We start from the raw sequence: 17,417 nt of genomic DNA on the forward strand, positions 1-17,417 counted from the left end.
TTGCGATCGGAGTAATGTGGGAAAATAATTAGAAAATGTCCTCTCCACCATTGGAGCACCCGATTATTTCCAATTTATAGAGTACATATTCTAGCAATGTTAGTGACGGTCCTTCCTTCGATTATCTTGTAAGAACACATTTTTGGCAGCTTTGTATTTATAATAGTTTTAATTCCTTATCCCGAACACCCCTTGGCTGTCTTCCACTAAAGAAAAAGCTGGAGATAATTCTCGACTCCAGTGACGGTGACCCCACTGAACGTTGTATGAAATTGACATAATGATTACGCGCATTGTGGGTAACTTGTGTGGCCGGCTTTCTTCTAACTTGTTCCTCGACAGCTTTAAAATTTCCTTACTCTGTGTTCATCTCTCTGCTATTTTTCTGGGTTGCAATACTTCGTGAAAGTGAACGATCTCCTTATGGAAGACGTGTTTCCATCTTATGATGTTTTGATTAATCACAGAGGGCCTGATACCAAGAAAACTCTCGCCAGCCTCATCTATCGCGAACTCAGTGAGCATGGATTGAGGGTGTTTCTCGATGAACGGGAATTGGAAGTGGGAGATCCCTTTCCCCCTGCAATTCAATCTGCCATTCGTGGTGCCTCCGTCCACATCGCTATTTTCTCCAAAACATATGCGGAATCCGTTTGGTGTTTGGATGAGCTGTTATGGATGTTTGATTCTCATGGTAATATTATCCCCATCTTCTATGATATCCAACCTTGGGAGCTTCGCCATGTTGGCAAGGGAGCATATGCCGGAGCCTTTCAGGATCATAGAGACAAGGGCAGGATTACCATTGAACAAGTGGACAGATGGATAACCGCCCTGAACAAAGTCGCTGATATTTCTGGCGTGGTGTTCGAGACGGAGAAAGAGTAAGTACCTATTTACAATGATCTGAAAATATATTAATGTGGGGTTCTTTACATGAGCTTCCGATTTATGACAAGTTCTTCATTTTTTTCAGTAACCATGGAGATCGTTTGAAACAAATAGTCGACAAAGTATTAGAAAAGGTGGGAAAGAAACAACTGTATGTGTGTGATCATCCTGTGGGACTTCTTCAAGCGGCAGCTAATTTGGAAAAGGAGGTTTTGAGTCCAAGCGGCACCAACGTCGTGGGGATTGTGGGGCTTAGCGGATCGGGGAAATCAATTCTGGCTACTCATCTCTACAACTCCAAGTGTTCCCAATTCCAGAGATGTTGTTTCTTATCTGATGTAAGTAAAAGAGATTTACCATCTCTGCAGCAAACTCTGCTTAGGGATCTGCTGCGTGACCGAAATTTGTGCATTAAGGATACGGGTAGAGGTAGAACCCTCCTTCGAGATCGTCTGCGAGGGTTGATTGTTTTGATTGTTTTTGATGATATAGATAATAGAGAGCAAAAAGACAATCTGTTATTTGTAAAGAATCATGTGGGAAATGGCAGTCTGATCTTGGTGACATCTAAAGACCGCACTTTGCTTCAAGGGACTCCTGGGAATCCTCGAGTAAAAATATACGATGTCGAATTACTAGGTGCAAAAGATGCCCAGGAGCTGTTCTGCTGGCGTGCTTTCGGTCACACCGAACCAGTCCAAGATTTGCAAAATATGGTGGAAGAATTGGTTAGAATGTGTGGTGGGTTTCCTTTGGCTTTAATAGTTTTAGGAGAACTGTTCGTCAATGAACGTCGTCCAAGAATGTGGAAGAAGCGCTTGGACAGCCTCAGTAAAGGACTGCCGGATGAGGTCTTAAGTCAGATAGTAATGGATAGCTATAAATCTCTCAACGGTAGAGAGAAAGAGGCCTTTTTAGATGTTGCCCATTTCTTGATGGGAGAAGATAGAGATCTGGTGGAGAGGGTTTTGGATGGATTATTGAATGATGACGGCTTTCAATGCCTTGAGACGCTCCATCGTAAATGCCTCGTGGAGTTAAAAAGTGCAGACATAATTCGCCAGAGAGAATTAGGGGTATAAACTGCTTGCATGCCCTTAAATAAGCATAGATCATTATCATGATTTTTTAAAGTTATTAGAGCTGTTTATTACAGTAATGTAGCTAATGAACTTTCTTCCAGGATGACAGCGTGGATTGGAGTGGAGGTATTTGGAGAAGAGCAAAGGGGAGCTCCAAAATAAGAATGCACGATTTAGTGAGGGACCTGGCGAGACAAATCGGCAGACAGGAGTTACCTCTTCGCCTTTGTTGCTCAAGCGATAAAATGATCTCCACACGGGTATTTGATCTCATAATTTTTTTTCAACAGTTAAAAAAAATAAAAACCAATTCTAATTTTTCCAAAAGCTATTTTTAGAATCTTCACGATACTTCTTTTAATGTTGGAGCAATCTCCATTTTGTAACCAAACCTCTCCAAAATCCTCTGTAGAATAGTTCTTCCCTTTTTTGAACTTCTATGAGAATTGAGACCAAGTTCTTCTCCGCAAGATAGGCTAACTGATCCTATTCTTCTATTTGAATCTTTTCATTTAGGACCTCCAGTACCGATTCTATGTGTTGTTTCTCCGCATTACACATTTTCTAGTATAGTTGAACACTAACATTCTGTTCATCCATGTACAATTTCTATTCGTGGTTCGACATATGTCAAACTCTAGTTATTCACAAACTTTGCCAAGCATGGGGTTTGTTGATGATTGATGGGGACAGTTTGTTTTAATTGTAGTTTGTTTTTCTTTAAATTCAGTTAAGAACCTCTTAAATTCAGCTAAGAAGCTCAGTTTTACCTTTTCCTCTGCCAGCGAATAATTAATGTTAAGGCATGTTGCTGTTAATGCATAATAAGTTCCTTCTGTTATGCTATGAACTATTCCTTTGAATTCTATTTGTATTCAAGCCCAGCGTAGTTTTTAATCCAGCCGGAATAAAAGACTGCTGTGTATCGAAACAGTTCAGTAATAAAAAACAGAGGATTCTGCAATTGTTGAAATCCATGAATGATCAATTTATTTTTCTTTTCTGATAAGAGGGATCAGTAAGTGATCTGATTTTATCACCGTGTCTATTCCTGTTGTCTTTTTCCTCTACTGTCACATACATTCAATCAATTGGTTTGAGGGTAAGGGCTGCTTTCAGAAACTACATTTGATATCAGAGCGGGACGAAGGGACGGATGAAGAACACAGATGTTTTCTAAAATAAATTGAATACAACCGTGGGAATATTCGTAATGTTTTGTATCAACAGAAAAAAAGATCGTGGGCATCAAAGTAATTAGAGGTGCCCTTGTTTCCAAGATGCTCCATTCAAGGGATCCAGTGATTCTGATGCAGGGGAGAACAAAACTCTTCCCCAGCAACAACTTCACTCAACCGACAATTCACAACTCATAAACTCGTTTAGCAAGAAAACAAAAATTGCAACATAACATTCAACTTTACTAAATTTCATTTCACCATCAAGCTACTGCGACAAATTAATTACAAGCTTGGCCTGTCAATGGCCTTTCAACTCTGTTCAAACCCTCTCAAACCCCATTTCTCTAAGCTCAGATCAATTTCCAAGCGGCCTCATCTCTTCTATCTTTGCCTCGGCCGATTCTCACCCACTACTCTGTTCTTGGGCCGACACATTCCTAATTCTTCGTTAGCTGATTCCCATCTTTATTTATTTAACAGCCACTTCCCTCTTTCCCTTTTACCTCATTCACAGCCCTCTTCCTCTTCTGTTTTCGCTGGCTCTAACTCTGCTTCCTTTGCACTTTTCCTTTGTTGCAGAGGGCTCACCTCTTCTCAGACCTACACATCTTTCTTTTTATATTTCTGTTTCTGATCGATGCCTCAATCTTTTTTTCACTTAGCCGCTCCACACACAACTACCTTCAAGGCCGATACCCGTTCTCCTCTATTTGGGTCCGTTTTTTTACCCTCGACCTTTCCCCTCTTCAATACAACGGAGATGTGTTTACCATATGCTTTCCCACCGCAGCTTTTACTCTGTTTTTGTTTGTCTCTCTACGCAGCCTTTCTCACGACCCTCTCCAATGATGGTAATGGTTGAGTCTTTAATTCCACACTTTGCATGCATAAACCTCTTCCTTTATCCTCTGGCAGATGTGCATCAAAGCCACATCTAAAAGAGGAAGATTTGCTCGATAGCAACGAGAATCGCAGCCTGCAAAGAACACATCAGCCGCTGGCTTCATTTTTGAAAGAATTATTTTTAATTAATAAAGCGGCGTCACTTCAGAGGAGATCGCCCAATGTTTCCCACTGCTCCAAATCGATTGTATAAAAAGTGAAGCCAATCCTTAAAAGAGGAGATCAAAGTCAAAAAGATCATCTGCTCCAAATCGATTGTATAAAAAGTGAAGCCAATCCTTAAAAGAGGAGATCAAAGTCAAAAAGATCATCTGGTATAATTTGTCAAGTTTGAATCTACCTTCGAAAAGGGTGAAGCCTTTGATTTGTAAGAGTAAGTTGGAGGAAGATTACAAATTAGAAAAAAGTTGCTTTGCATGAATAAGATGTAGATCTTGTAGAAGCCACAGAAATTAGCCTACCCCGAAATCAGATCTAAGCTTTTTACAGAAGCAAAGAATTTACTCTCAAAATAGAGATTGTGTCATAGTGCATCGTGATAGGAGATAAGCTTACTAAAGTTAAAAAATTATTATTATTTTTTTGTTTTTGTTTTGTGTTGAGTCAATTCTTTCTTGAAATTAAAGAAGAGGTTGTTGGAATATTCAATTCTTCCATTGTGCATGAGAAAAACATAAACATGTACAGTTTTTGAATGAGATAAAGTTAGATTGTTTAAATTTGATTTTTGTATGAATATGTATATGACTACATTTCATAATGTCCAAGACCTCTTTATTAAAGCAATTGTTGTGCATTTCTTATTTCTCATCATTCGATCAATTGATCATGTGATCACGCTGTAATTAAAGATTCATGTGCCTATTAAAAGAAGTTTATTGATGTTGCAAGTTGTCTATTCTTAATTTCTTCAGGGTTGAGTTATTGTCAATGCTTCTCTTCGATTCTTTTGTGCCTGAAATCTTCTCTAAAGCATCACTAGTTCATCAAATATAAGAAAGATTTTTCTAGAAAATGAATCCTGCATTTTTTTCTGCTATACTCCCATCAGTCCACATCTAGATAAAGATTTGCTATTTTATGTAATAAGCTTATTTTTTACAATTGCCAATAAAGATGATTTTAGGCTAGTGATCATAGCACAACAAAAAAATTCCCAATCTCCTGGAGATCACCATCTATCCCTTTTCTGTATCAAGATATTGTTCATCATAAACATTTTCATCGACTTTCATAAATCCTCCTAAATTATTCCCAATTCCAAAGAAAAGAACAACGTCCCAATATTCCTTTGGGATGTTATAAAATCTGATGTAGCGAGGATGTAACCATAGAGCATAATTGGTGGAATGAAAGTTTTGTTTCCAAGCTTGCAAGAAAAGACCAGCCCCTATGATCATTTGTGCAAATATTAAAATAAAGCCCTTTTTGAAGAGTTCAAAATTTGATGGATTCGTTGAAGACCATTGATATCAAAGTAAATTGAAGGTCCAGAAGCCTGCAAACGTCCTAATAATCCTATAACTTTTTACTCTTGTTATCTTAATCTGAACTTCTTCATTGCCTTAACAAAATTGCAAGGATTTTGAAATTCAATGATTTCAAAGTCCCTAGTTTGCTACTCTCGGAAGACCTTTAAATACCGTCTTGTATAGCATTTTATAATGTGGTCAGAGAATAACTTTAAAAGGATTTTTGCGAGAGATTGCTTTCTCTTGCCCCACCTTGGTAAAGGTTGTCTATATATGTGGTTCTAGTCAACAAAAACAATGCTTAGAGAAAATCAATTTAATATATGTTTATATATTTTTAATGTAGTATTTCTGTAGCTCTATTTTATTATAGTTATCTTGACACGTAATTAAAGATAATGCTCAAGAAAAATAATACAATAGTTGTCCAGTTTTTTAGTGTAATGCACATCTCTAATTTATATCAATGTAATTTTGATCAAGGTATAACAAAGTTTATTTTGTGAAATCCCCTATTTTTGTTCTACATTCGTACTAAAGGTTTCAATACATTTGAAGCGTTTTCAAATAACCACAACACCTTTGTTTAGATAATATACATGCTTGCTAAATTTATCTATACATTAATTTAATAATAATTGTTTTCAAAATATATTTTACATAAAATAATAAATTGTGTTTTTGCATATCTAAGGTCTCTGGTTCCCATGGCTCTGTCCAATAGTATGATGTAAGAGGATTTTGTAGAGATGAAGATCATTTGTTGTCAAAATTTTGAAAAAATCAAGATATTCGCAACTTTAATTTTTTGTGAGTACAAAATTTTATCATTTTGCAGAAATTCAATAGTTTCAAGCCTTTGCATTGAACAAGACTTAATCATTATTTTACCAAAAGATACAATAACTTTAATTATAATTATCTAGACAATCAATTAAAAATTTAATAAAACACAACATTTGTTCATTTATGATAAAGATCAATGTAATTTTCTAAAATTAGAGTGAAGAAAGCTTATTACTGTTTCTATAATAATAGTGAATGTTCTAATTAATCTATATTATTTTACTCTTTTCAATAATTTCACTTTCTTAAATGCTACTATAGACCCTTATTGTGATCTTCATCCATTTTCCCTTCTTCCATCAGTCATCAAATAGCAACTCGTTTATCTCATCATAAAATATAAATGAAATGAATCATTATTAATAATAAAATATTATATTTTATTTATGACTTACCATTATATAATTTTTTTATTTTTATTTTAAATTAATGTATATTATTTAGATTGTGTACATATTATTTATTTAATTATTTTATTTACATTATAACATATTTATTTTGCTCATGTATAACTTATACTTTTACACTCTCTATACATACACTTAAATAATTATTTATGTTAGTTTGAATTTATTTTTAATGAAGAGAATTTATTTTATATAGTCATTAAAAGAAACTGCGTAGAATAATCTGTATTAAAAAAAAATTACTAGAATAAAATTTGTTATTTGCAATTTAACATGTTCTATCTCCGCTGATTGATCAGTACCACGTCTCCACGCAAAAGTACGAAGTACGAGGAATTCGTAGAGATGAATCCCATAAGTTGCCCGTAGTTTTGCAAAATCAAGATATATACGGATTAAACATTCTAGCGGTTCAAAATCAATATCTATACGGATTAAAATTCCTGCAGCAATTCAATAGTGTCTCGGGAGACTTGATTTGGCTTCGCTTCAGTTTAAATCATTCTGCGCTCTCATTGAGATGTTTAAGGTTTACTCCTACTCTTTTACTGAGAAGTTTAAGAGTGTTGGAACTTCATGGCGTCAGCCCTCAAGATTTCTGCTACTTGTTTGATGATCGTGAGGTATGTGCATCTTTCCTCAGCCAGCGTTTTAATTAGAGCAGAGCTTTTCCATTTTGTAATATTAAATATTAATAGCAATTAAATCACTGTTCGTATCGCAGCCTCCTTCGGAACTGCGTGCATTGGAAGTCGCATTCACGAGCACAGCTGGACCATCCACAGATTTTGGAAGCGCAAGCACGAGCACAGCCGTGTTTCAAAAAGATGGTTCAACTTCAGAGTATATTCAGGCGTGGTTAGGAAAGCTGAATTTGAAGAATTTGGTCAAGATAGTTTTACAAAATATTCGAGGCCTGAAGACACTCCCAATAAAATTTGAGGAAGTAACAAATCTGACACATGTAGATCTATCTGGCTGCAGCGATTTGGAGGTTTTGCCAAATTCTTTTACGGAAGAATTATTGCAACTCCAATATTTAGCATTGCGAGATTGCAGGAATCTTGTTCTCCAAGATTTGGGAAAAATCTCCACGCTTGAGTACCTCGACTTTCAGGGTTGCTCCATGCTAAAGGAAATGCCCAAAGGAACTGAGGTTCAGAAGTCTTTAAAGCATTTAAATGTGGTCCATACTGAGCTGAGGAAATTGCCTGACAATCTTGAACAGCTGGAAGATCTGGAAGAACTACATATAGGGAGCTCGGGATTGAGAGAGATGCCATCTTCTCTATATAATTTGAGCAGGTTAACAGATTTGACTCTGATAGGGTGCACTAATCTACTTCTTATTGGCAACTCTATTGAAAAGTTAGTACATTTGGAAAGTTTCAGAATATATAATTGTGGAATGAGAACGTTACCTGTTGCATGGGTGAATATGAAAATTTTGGATGTTCAAGATTGTCCACTTGATATGGAGCAGTTGCTGACAGGAGTGGATCCAGGAAATATGCCTCTGGATAGTTCTCAGGTGCAGGCAAGTATTGGTCAGAGTGCTCATCCAAATCACCCAGGTTGTTTAACAGATTTAATCATAAGACACAGCTACATTCAAGAGATAGACATTCCTCAGGCCGAAAGTCTTTTTCCCAAACTTGAAACTGTTGATCTGTCCTACAATCGTCTTTTGAGAAAGATTGGAAGGTTACCAGACAATCTGATAAGTCTGAAACTGACAAACTGTTCAAGGCTGACAAGACTGGCATGCCTCTCTAACCTGGCAAGACTCAAAGTTCTTGACATAAGCGGATGTGGTGAACTAGAGACACTTAATGTGGAAGGTCTGAAATCAATACAAGTTATTAAAGCCAATAGGTGTTGGCAACTGCGAAGCTTTCAGGGTCTGGATCTATTGGCACAGTTATCCTGTTTTCAAATCTCCGTTCGAGCATGGTGTATACAGTTACCATCTCTCCATAGCTATCTGGTGAGTCATAAAAAACAATTCATTATCTTTACCCGAAAGAATTCTGGAACCCTTTATTCCCTATAAAAGAATTCTAGAACATTTATTTTACCTGAAAAAAATCCAAAACATTTTTTTTCCTGAAAGAATTCTAGAACATGTTTTTTTCCCTTTATTTCTTCTGTGTTTGATAAATCTGTTGATAAATTGTGTTTTTAGCACACAATTATAAAATTTCTATAGAGATCCATATATATATATATACAACTGCTAAAATTTCTATAGAGAATGAAAACTTATCTATATATATTAATATATATTTTTTATATGAGATAAAAACTTGTATATATATAAAATTTATGTGTCTAAAATTCTTTTCTTAGATGCAACTTTTAAATATTTTGATTTCTAATGTTTCTAGTAACATAGTTGTTAAGATATCAAGGCTCCACCCAAGGGTTATTGCGTTGGAGTTTGGAATTGTAGCCGTAAAAATGAGCATAATAATTTATGGTAAGAAAAAGAAATGTCCAACTATAAGCTTCCGTTTTAGTTATGCTCACAACTTCAAAGACTACCTCTATTATAAAAGACATAAATTGGTACAAGATCCCAAGGTTAGTGAAAAAATTACAACGCACAAAAATTGTTAGAAAACATTGTTTATTCAAGTTGACAAAATGATCACAAATCTTTATATCTAATGTTATGATATTTGTCGAATTTTATACATGATTACATAATTTGATCAACTAATCTAAGACCAAAGAGACCGAATGAATTATATATCATCTCTCTATATAGAGGCTTTGCAATACAATACTTCTTCTAGAAACATATCATGCTAATGTGGTGGAAATTTGGATCCCAGCCTATGTATGCAAACTAAGATCATTGGGAAATAGTAAATAAGGTTCAACTTCAATTTTAAAAGAAGAGATGAACACTTTGATTAATTGATCCCTTTTTTAGGGTTGCGCAATTGGAATTGACTACACAAGATCTAGGCCAAATGATAAGAAATTGGCATCTTTCAACAATAAAAGTGAAATGTAAAACTAGCAATCAACACAGTAGCTTAGATCTGAAAAAAAGGATATAGAAAGGAAGCTATGGTAGCAAACTAATCTTTAAAATGTTGAACATAGTGGTTAGGTACCCTTGTTTGAGATGTTTGTGACCAACAAAAACTTCTAGATTCCTTATCAGAAGGTCTGATAGATCCATCTTCCTAAAATTTAGCCAAAATTTTATAGAGGGCACCCCAATCTAGGTGTTTTCACCTATTTGAAATCTAAGAATGTATGTTGTTTTCTTTGCACACTAGTAGTGCTCTCTACGATTAGATTTGAACTTACACACATGAAAATGGGGAAGAATAGGTTTTGATGTATAGGGACTTGCCTTAAGTGAAACCCCACGCTGGTGTTCTTACCATTGCGATAGCTAGCAATGATTGATGTAAAAGAATTATCTTTAGAAGGATAGAGATTAGAAAAACATTTAAAATGCTTGAATTGACAAAATATACCTTAGATATGAAACCATAAACTTGATATTAGTTGAAAGATGTCGATGCATGCCTTCATTATGGAGTAACACATTATGATTCATTATGATTGTTGAATTAATGTTGTATGGAGCACAATTAGACATGAATTAGGTATGTTAGGCATAATTGCCAAAGGAGGTCCAAACTAAGTTTGAAGTTGTATTTAAGATACAATTGACAATAGTACATTTAGCCTACACTTTAGTGCGAGTATTAACTTATGCTCATGTATCATTGGTAAATTATAGAGAAACAAAAGATTCTTTCATCAAAACATCAAGGAGATAAGATAACACCAAGCTTGGCAAGGTGGTGGCCACCAAGATTTAGGATCTTATCAATCTATAATGTCAACTTAAAAGGTAAGAATAACATGAGAAACATGATAATCATTGGTAGCACACATGGAGCATACAAAATATAAAAGGTATCACATCAAGGACTAGTAAGATCCTTCGGTCTTCAGTAGGAGCCATATCAGAAAGGAATGACATCCAAACAAGTAACTATCAAAGGGGGAGAAGAACTGTATATGATTGAATAGCCAGTTACTAGTTGAAGACATGGAGATACAATTGAAGCAGAGTATGTGGAAATATGTAAACTAGGATTCCTATACCTATGTATGTGTTTTACTCTTAATCATCACAATCAAAGGGTATTGATATTTGTATTGCCATAAATGCCAAAGGGGGAGATTGTTGGCATTCCATGAAGATTGCATTGATGAAGTATAGTGTTGTCATTGATGTCAATAGTAACCGGTAATGAAGTTGTATTGCAACTGGTAATGATGCAGTAATGCAACCGGTAGTAAAGCAGTGAAGGCAATCAGTATTGGTATTGTTATTGAAGCAGAGTAATCAACTGGTAACCCCAACCTGTTGATAAGAAGAACCCTAACCGATGGAGCTTGGTGAATCGGTTGGGATGATCTATAATCGAATGATGATCGGAGATGGAGATGCCACGTAAGCATGATGCATGTGATGAGTTTCAAAGTGGATTTGGTGTGTGAAGATAACCATTTATTTTGAGACTGATCAAATGCATAGCATGAAGTGAAAAAGCATGATGAGCTATAGGATCCAATGTACAGTGATCTAGGAGCGGTTGAAGTTGTCTAGAACAATGTGTAGTTGATTGCTATGTAATCCAATGGTTATGATTGAACCGATATGTTTGTAATCTCTATGAGATTTGTAGGTTTTTTGATGTGTTATTAGCCTATTGTATTTATATTTAAGGTTGATGAGTTGTTTGTAATTGTCTTAGCTATTTCGTTAATTGTGCTAGTGTGATTGTTGTCGAACCAAAAGGAGTGTCTACAGAATATTGTGAAGGCAGATAGGAGTAGAAAAGGATCTGACAAAGCAAGGAAGCGCTATTTCCAGATCAGCAAAGAACATGTTGTTCTTTAACCATTATAATAGTTAAATCCCTTAACCGGGTAAGCTTTAACAAGCTTGGTGTTGTTTAACTCCTCTAACCAGGTGATTCATTAGCTTGGATTTGAAATCCTCTACTGAGGTTACTCCTAACAGGATATTGTAGTCAATCCCTTAACAAGGTGGTCTTTAACCGGATCTGTTCTTAACAGGACATTATTGTATAAGCTTCTAACAAGGCTTGGCTCTTAACAGGGTGAACTTCAGAAGAGTTCAGAATACTTGTGGGTATTCATCCCCACTATGGTTTTTCCCATTTGGTTTTTCACATGAAAAATCATTGTGTCAAGTGGTGAATGATTTTGTGGATGTGTTTTGATATGATTGATAAGATTCACTAGTAAAGCCACTTAGATATGTTTAGATGTCCAGAAGTGACATGAAATGAGCTATTGCTGATGTTAGTAAAGTGGTTTAATGTTTTGGCTAAATGGTATTTGAGTTTCGGATCTGTTACATTGTATCTTTGATGTTTTGGTTAACCAGTAAAGTTTGACGGTGCAGTTGCAGTTTTTGGAACAGTTTCTAAACCAGATAGTTTAGCAAGTTGTTTCTAAGTTGGAATTAAGTTAGGTGAAATTTTAGTTTGTTTTCTATCTACTGATTCACCCCCCTCCTCTCAGTAGTTGACCGAATCCTTATAGTTTCATCACATTATCAGTAACATCCTTAGATACATATTAGGAGCCATGTTGCAAACACATAAAGCATGGCTTCTACAACTTGTAAGATCCTCATACATATGATTACTAGGATTCATTTCCATGAGGATTCAAAAGGCTAGCAAGTTGTGTTAGGATAGATGGCTCATGAACAAGTGAAGGTTTTGAACAAGGGCTAGCATGATGCAATATAATAAATGCCTATAATCTAGAAGTTAATAATGAGACATGGCCTCATTATAAGATAACTTTTAGAAAACCAACTAGCATAAATAACATTATCTTATGAACATTATTAAATAACAAGTTTTAAAACATAAAAGTAAATTTATGAAAACTAACTTAAATGCAAGCTAGGTCCTAAGTAAACTTAGAATGTGAATAGATTCCAACTAGGAATTAGTTAGGAAATATCCTTATTCACAATAACAATACGAAGCTTTAACTTGAGAACAATAAAAAGTAGAAACAATCAAAGAGCTTAACTCATTTTTTTTCACAATCAAAACATTGGAGGAAGTAAGATTTACAACTAAGATTACTTCTATTCAATTTAATACGTTCTACCAAATATACCTAGTGAGACTAATATTTGTAAAAGATTCAATGTTTTATTTCCAACTAAATTTTCCAAAGAAAAAATAAAGGGCCAGTAACTTATGCAACTAATAACAAAGAAAAAAAAGGAAAGATGATTCCCTAAATCAGCCCAAAAATTAGATAAAGAAATAACATGAATATAGGGTTGATTCCAACAAAACCACTACTAGCTCGAAAGGCCTAGAAAAATGGTCATTGAAAGAAACAATGGATATCATTTTCCTCTTTAATTCAACAATGTCATACTTAGAGGGATCATAAAATTCTCTCTTCTTGATGTTATCTTGGCCAAACATATATTCTTGTATATAATATAAACAAAGAACTTACACTTGGGCTAACAAAATTTACTCTATTACCTCTTTCCACTATGAAAAGTCCTCAAACTCATTCTTTGTAAGATATAACAATTTAACCATTACAAATAGAGTAATCTCCTTTAGGATCATATGCCCAAGCTAGGACTCCTTTCTATTGTAAATAACAATGGCTATCGCCAAGAATAGAGGCTAGGTCATCCTAGGATTCTTGACCTTCCCCTATAGCTCAACTATCGATATCTTTCCAATGAGAAATTAGAGAACTCCCTAGTTAATGATAATATTTGAAATAAAAAATTTAGACCAGGTCACATGCACAAACAAATTACTCAAGTGATGAAGATGGGGAAAAAAGGAAAGAATTGGAGGATGAAAATCCGCTGAATCAATCCACAAAAGAGCATTATTGCAAGCATTTACCATACAAAAGTGGGTAAGTTGAACAAGGGATCCACCCTTATTGATATTTTTTCAAACCACATATCCTCTTGTAGCTAGAGAAATTCATGGAATCTCATAAAGATAAATTCTATTAAGATATTTAATATTAACTATCTGGCTTACCTATTTATTTTGTTAAATATTTTTAAAAGAGAAAAAATATTATTTATTGTAGTTTTTCTAAAATCTGCATAAATTTATCAATTTTGAATTAGAATATATTTTGAATTTTAATTGATAACGTAGACACAAAAAAATTTCATTACAATTGTCCTACCAATCAACCTCAATTTTTCCCATTGTTAGGTGGATCCTTATTATCCATTATTCATTATCTCGTTCTTCATAGTATAATATATTATCCACTATTATTCTTCATTATCTTGTAATATTCATTCATCACATATTCATTAAATCCATTTAATATTATTATTCTCCATTAATTCATTTAAATCCATTAATATGTTCTATTGTTAATCTATTTTCCAAATCTCCTACATATAAAAATTCATTTTCTATTTAGCACCTCCCACTCCTATCCATTTCATCCACCTATTTAATGTGGGATAAACACTCTTCACTTCTACATCAATCCTTTATCCCATATTCGCCTTCATGTTGGATTCACCCTTGAGGACAACTATAAAAACTCAGCCCCTCTCTCATTTCAACCATCTAGCATTTAGTCTATCTTTTCATTTTTCTTTCTCTTTCAATAATCTTACATTCATCATCTCGAATCTCCAATAAATCATAGCTTCTTATGTGTGCTTCTAAGAGCCTACATAAGATCTTGATTTAAGGAATGCAATGGAGTAGGTGGCATGACATGCATGTGTGTTTCTAGTTTAGATTTTGATTTGCATGTGTGTGTTTTGGTAGGAAATTTCATTATGGATGTTGGAATTCCGAATCTTTGATTCGACTCATTTATTCCATCTTTAGATAAAGGTACCATAGAATACATCATTATTTATGTTCACTTGTGATTAAGGATATGGAGAGGATTTTATCATATACTCAAACTTTTCATTAAACTTAATATACCTAGATGTGGATATATCCTCCACACCAAGATTCTACAATCTATATCCTTTCTTTTGATCATCGTTAACAATGAAGGCACACTTAACACTTTTTCTTATCAAAATTCTCTTCTCCAATGTCATAAGATAAGTACAATGTCCAATTAGAATTTCCTTGACAAAATAAGGAGGTTATCAATATATTTTATTATGATCAATTTCTTCTTAGAAAAAGTTATTGTGTAATCTTTGATAAAACTTCATGTCTTCCATGACATGAATCTTAGGATATTAATAACTTTTATGCTCCTTTTCTCCATAGTTGTATCATGTGATCTTGTTTTCTCTTGTAAAATTGTCTCTAAGAGTCTTGTATTCCTTTTATAATTTAAAAATATTATTTATTTATTGATTTTATTTTTTTAAATTATTTTCTAATTAATTTTCATTAATTTATGGTCTTTAATTTTCGTATGGTTTACCTTGATTCTAATTCTTATATTTGTCTATAGCCATAAAATCTTAAGAATTCTTTCTGAACTTGTCTACAAAATTATAAATACTGTTATCTTAATCAAACAAAATATTATATACTTTTTCTAGTTGAATTATATTGTCAAATTTCTAGTTAGCTCCAATTATGATGCTCATTTCAAATACTTTCTTATATATAATCTATAGAAATTGTTTCTACACATTTTATCTTCAACATTGTAACTTGATTTATTTCATTTTCCAACTTTACAATAATTCATGTTATTTTCTTCCTTCATGCCATATAATAGATGAAAGTACATTCATATTCACCTTATCCCATTTTTCATGATTACTCATGTCTCTAGGTTTCTCTTTTACATCTATTTTTAGAAACCTTCAAAATTTAATTGAAACCATATTATTTTGTGCTAAATATAATGTTGGATCTTTCAAATGAATCCATACCTAGAATAAATATATTCCTCAGGCCTACAAGCATGAATGCTTGGAAAATAAAGTCCCCACCAAAAAGAAATGAGATCATTGCATTGTGATGCCTTTCTTATAAGCTAAAAAAATAAGGACTATAACATTTAAAAAATACAAATGAAAAGTTACACCAAACTCTTTCTTACATTCAACGTTGTGAAGGCATCAAACAAAATTATTGTCCTAGTGTGCATAGATTTTTTTTTGGGAGATGTGATAAGTTAGAGATGTCAAAGAGAAAAATGAATAACAAGATAATAAAAGAAACATGATGAAGAAAGAGTAAAAAATCATCCCTTGAAGTTGGAAAGATAATTATAATGAAAATGGAGGACGCTAAATATTAGGGTAAAATATTGATTGAGTGCTATGAAAGATGAAATAGGATGAGATTTAGAATCCAAAAACCAATTTAAAGCATAGGGATGAAAGAAAAATCACTAATTAAAATCTAAATCAACTAAGAGACTATTTTTTAAAAGAAGTTAAGAAAGGACTATTGAAAACTTAGCAGGTTGGGCAAATGATAGTTAAATATTAATGATAGTTATAGCTTGATTTATCATTAGGAATCATGAGAACCAGTTGCAAATATGAGTCACAGATATTAGAACGCTCTATTTCTAGTTGGTTCTAAAGCTCTATTGTTTCATGGATGAATACAATACTAATTATTACATTCATTACTCTGCTTTTATAGGGAAAGTGATAATGATAATGATATAGTACGTGTCCAACAATAACAACAGACATTACTCTGCTTTTGAATTTTTACTGAACGACATTTGATTTTTGATTTTAAATTGTGCACAGACAAAAGATATAGAAAAAGCTGGAGGTCGAGTTTTGAAGGTGTTAGAGAATCGCACGGAGGCTTCAGTTTTAATAGAGGATGCCAAGCCGAGCAGTGCAATTTGGCTATTCCTTGTAACATATCCGGATTGTGAGATTGAAGTATCATTCCTTGGTCATACTTACACCACCCACTCATGTGATAATTCTTCAGGACATATGCTGATGTGGAGAAAAGATTCAGAAGTGTTTAACGACTTTAAATTCTCCAAAGATGATGCAATACATTTCAACATTAACGTACTCAGGCTAGATCGACGAAATCAATTTTATAAACCACAACTCCGATGGGGATGGATGGTAGAAGCCGTAAATGGGCAGGTTTCTAAGGATTTGTTTAATTTATTTGTGTCATCATTTTTCCCTGAAAATTTGGAGTAGTAATTTGTAGAGTTGGTGATTTCATGAATATTAAATTTTGTTGCTCATTTTTCAGTACTGTCTTAGATGATATTTTTCAATAAAATTTTTAATAATAATTTTTTCATATAAAATATGGAGAAAAAATTGCAGATAAATTAAAAGAAGAAATATTATTTTATGAAGTCATGTATCATTTCCCAACAAAAGATTGTTGCTTTATTGAAATAGAGAAAGATTTCGGTTGTAGACATATAAAAATGACCATATTCCTAAATGAATATTTTATGTTCATTTCTCTATTTAATTAAATTCAATTTAATTAAATTACCCTCATTCCTCTATTTAATTAAGTAGATTACTCAATTAAGTTCACTATACTATTTAATGAATAAATCATTTTATTCAATTAAATCCCTTCTATCCACTTTTAATGAAATTCC

At 33.7% G+C, this 17,417-nt stretch overlaps 1 protein-coding gene across 1 annotated transcript; it reads left to right on the forward strand.

The window, feature by feature from the left end:
• The first annotated feature begins 284 nt into the window (after positions 1-284).
• LOC131855986 (disease resistance protein RUN1-like) lies at positions 285-17,045 on the forward strand. The gene is made up of 6 exons (XM_059221674.1): positions 285-884; positions 977-1,967; positions 2,075-2,233; positions 7,082-7,405; positions 7,507-8,769; positions 16,576-17,045. Exons 1-6 carry the CDS (start codon positions 424-426, stop codon positions 16,993-16,995), a joined length of 3,618 nt encoding a protein of 1,205 aa, XP_059077657.1. The 5' UTR covers positions 285-423; the 3' UTR covers positions 16,996-17,045.
• Positions 17,046-17,417: the final 372 nt, after the last annotated feature.

Source organism: Cryptomeria japonica, chromosome 5 (assembly GCF_030272615.1).
Source record: "Cryptomeria japonica chromosome 5, Sugi_1.0, whole genome shotgun sequence".
NCBI lineage: Eukaryota > Viridiplantae > Streptophyta > Pinopsida > Cupressales > Cupressaceae > Cryptomeria > Cryptomeria japonica.

What these genes read in the sequence shown, in the direction of transcription:
- LOC131855986 (XM_059221674.1), top strand. Translation starts at nt 424, where the DNA reads ATGGAAGACGTGTTTCCATCTTATGATGTTTTGATTAATCACAGAGGG. An exon ending in GTGTTCGAGACGGAGAAAGA is followed by an intron (nt 885 to 976) that starts GTAAGTACCTAT and finishes CATTTTTTTCAG; the next exon opens with TAACCATGGAGATCGTTTGA. An exon ending in CATCTCTCCATAGCTATCTG is followed by an intron (nt 8,770 to 16,575) that starts GTGAGTCATAAA and finishes AATTGTGCACAG; the next exon opens with ACAAAAGATATAGAAAAAGC.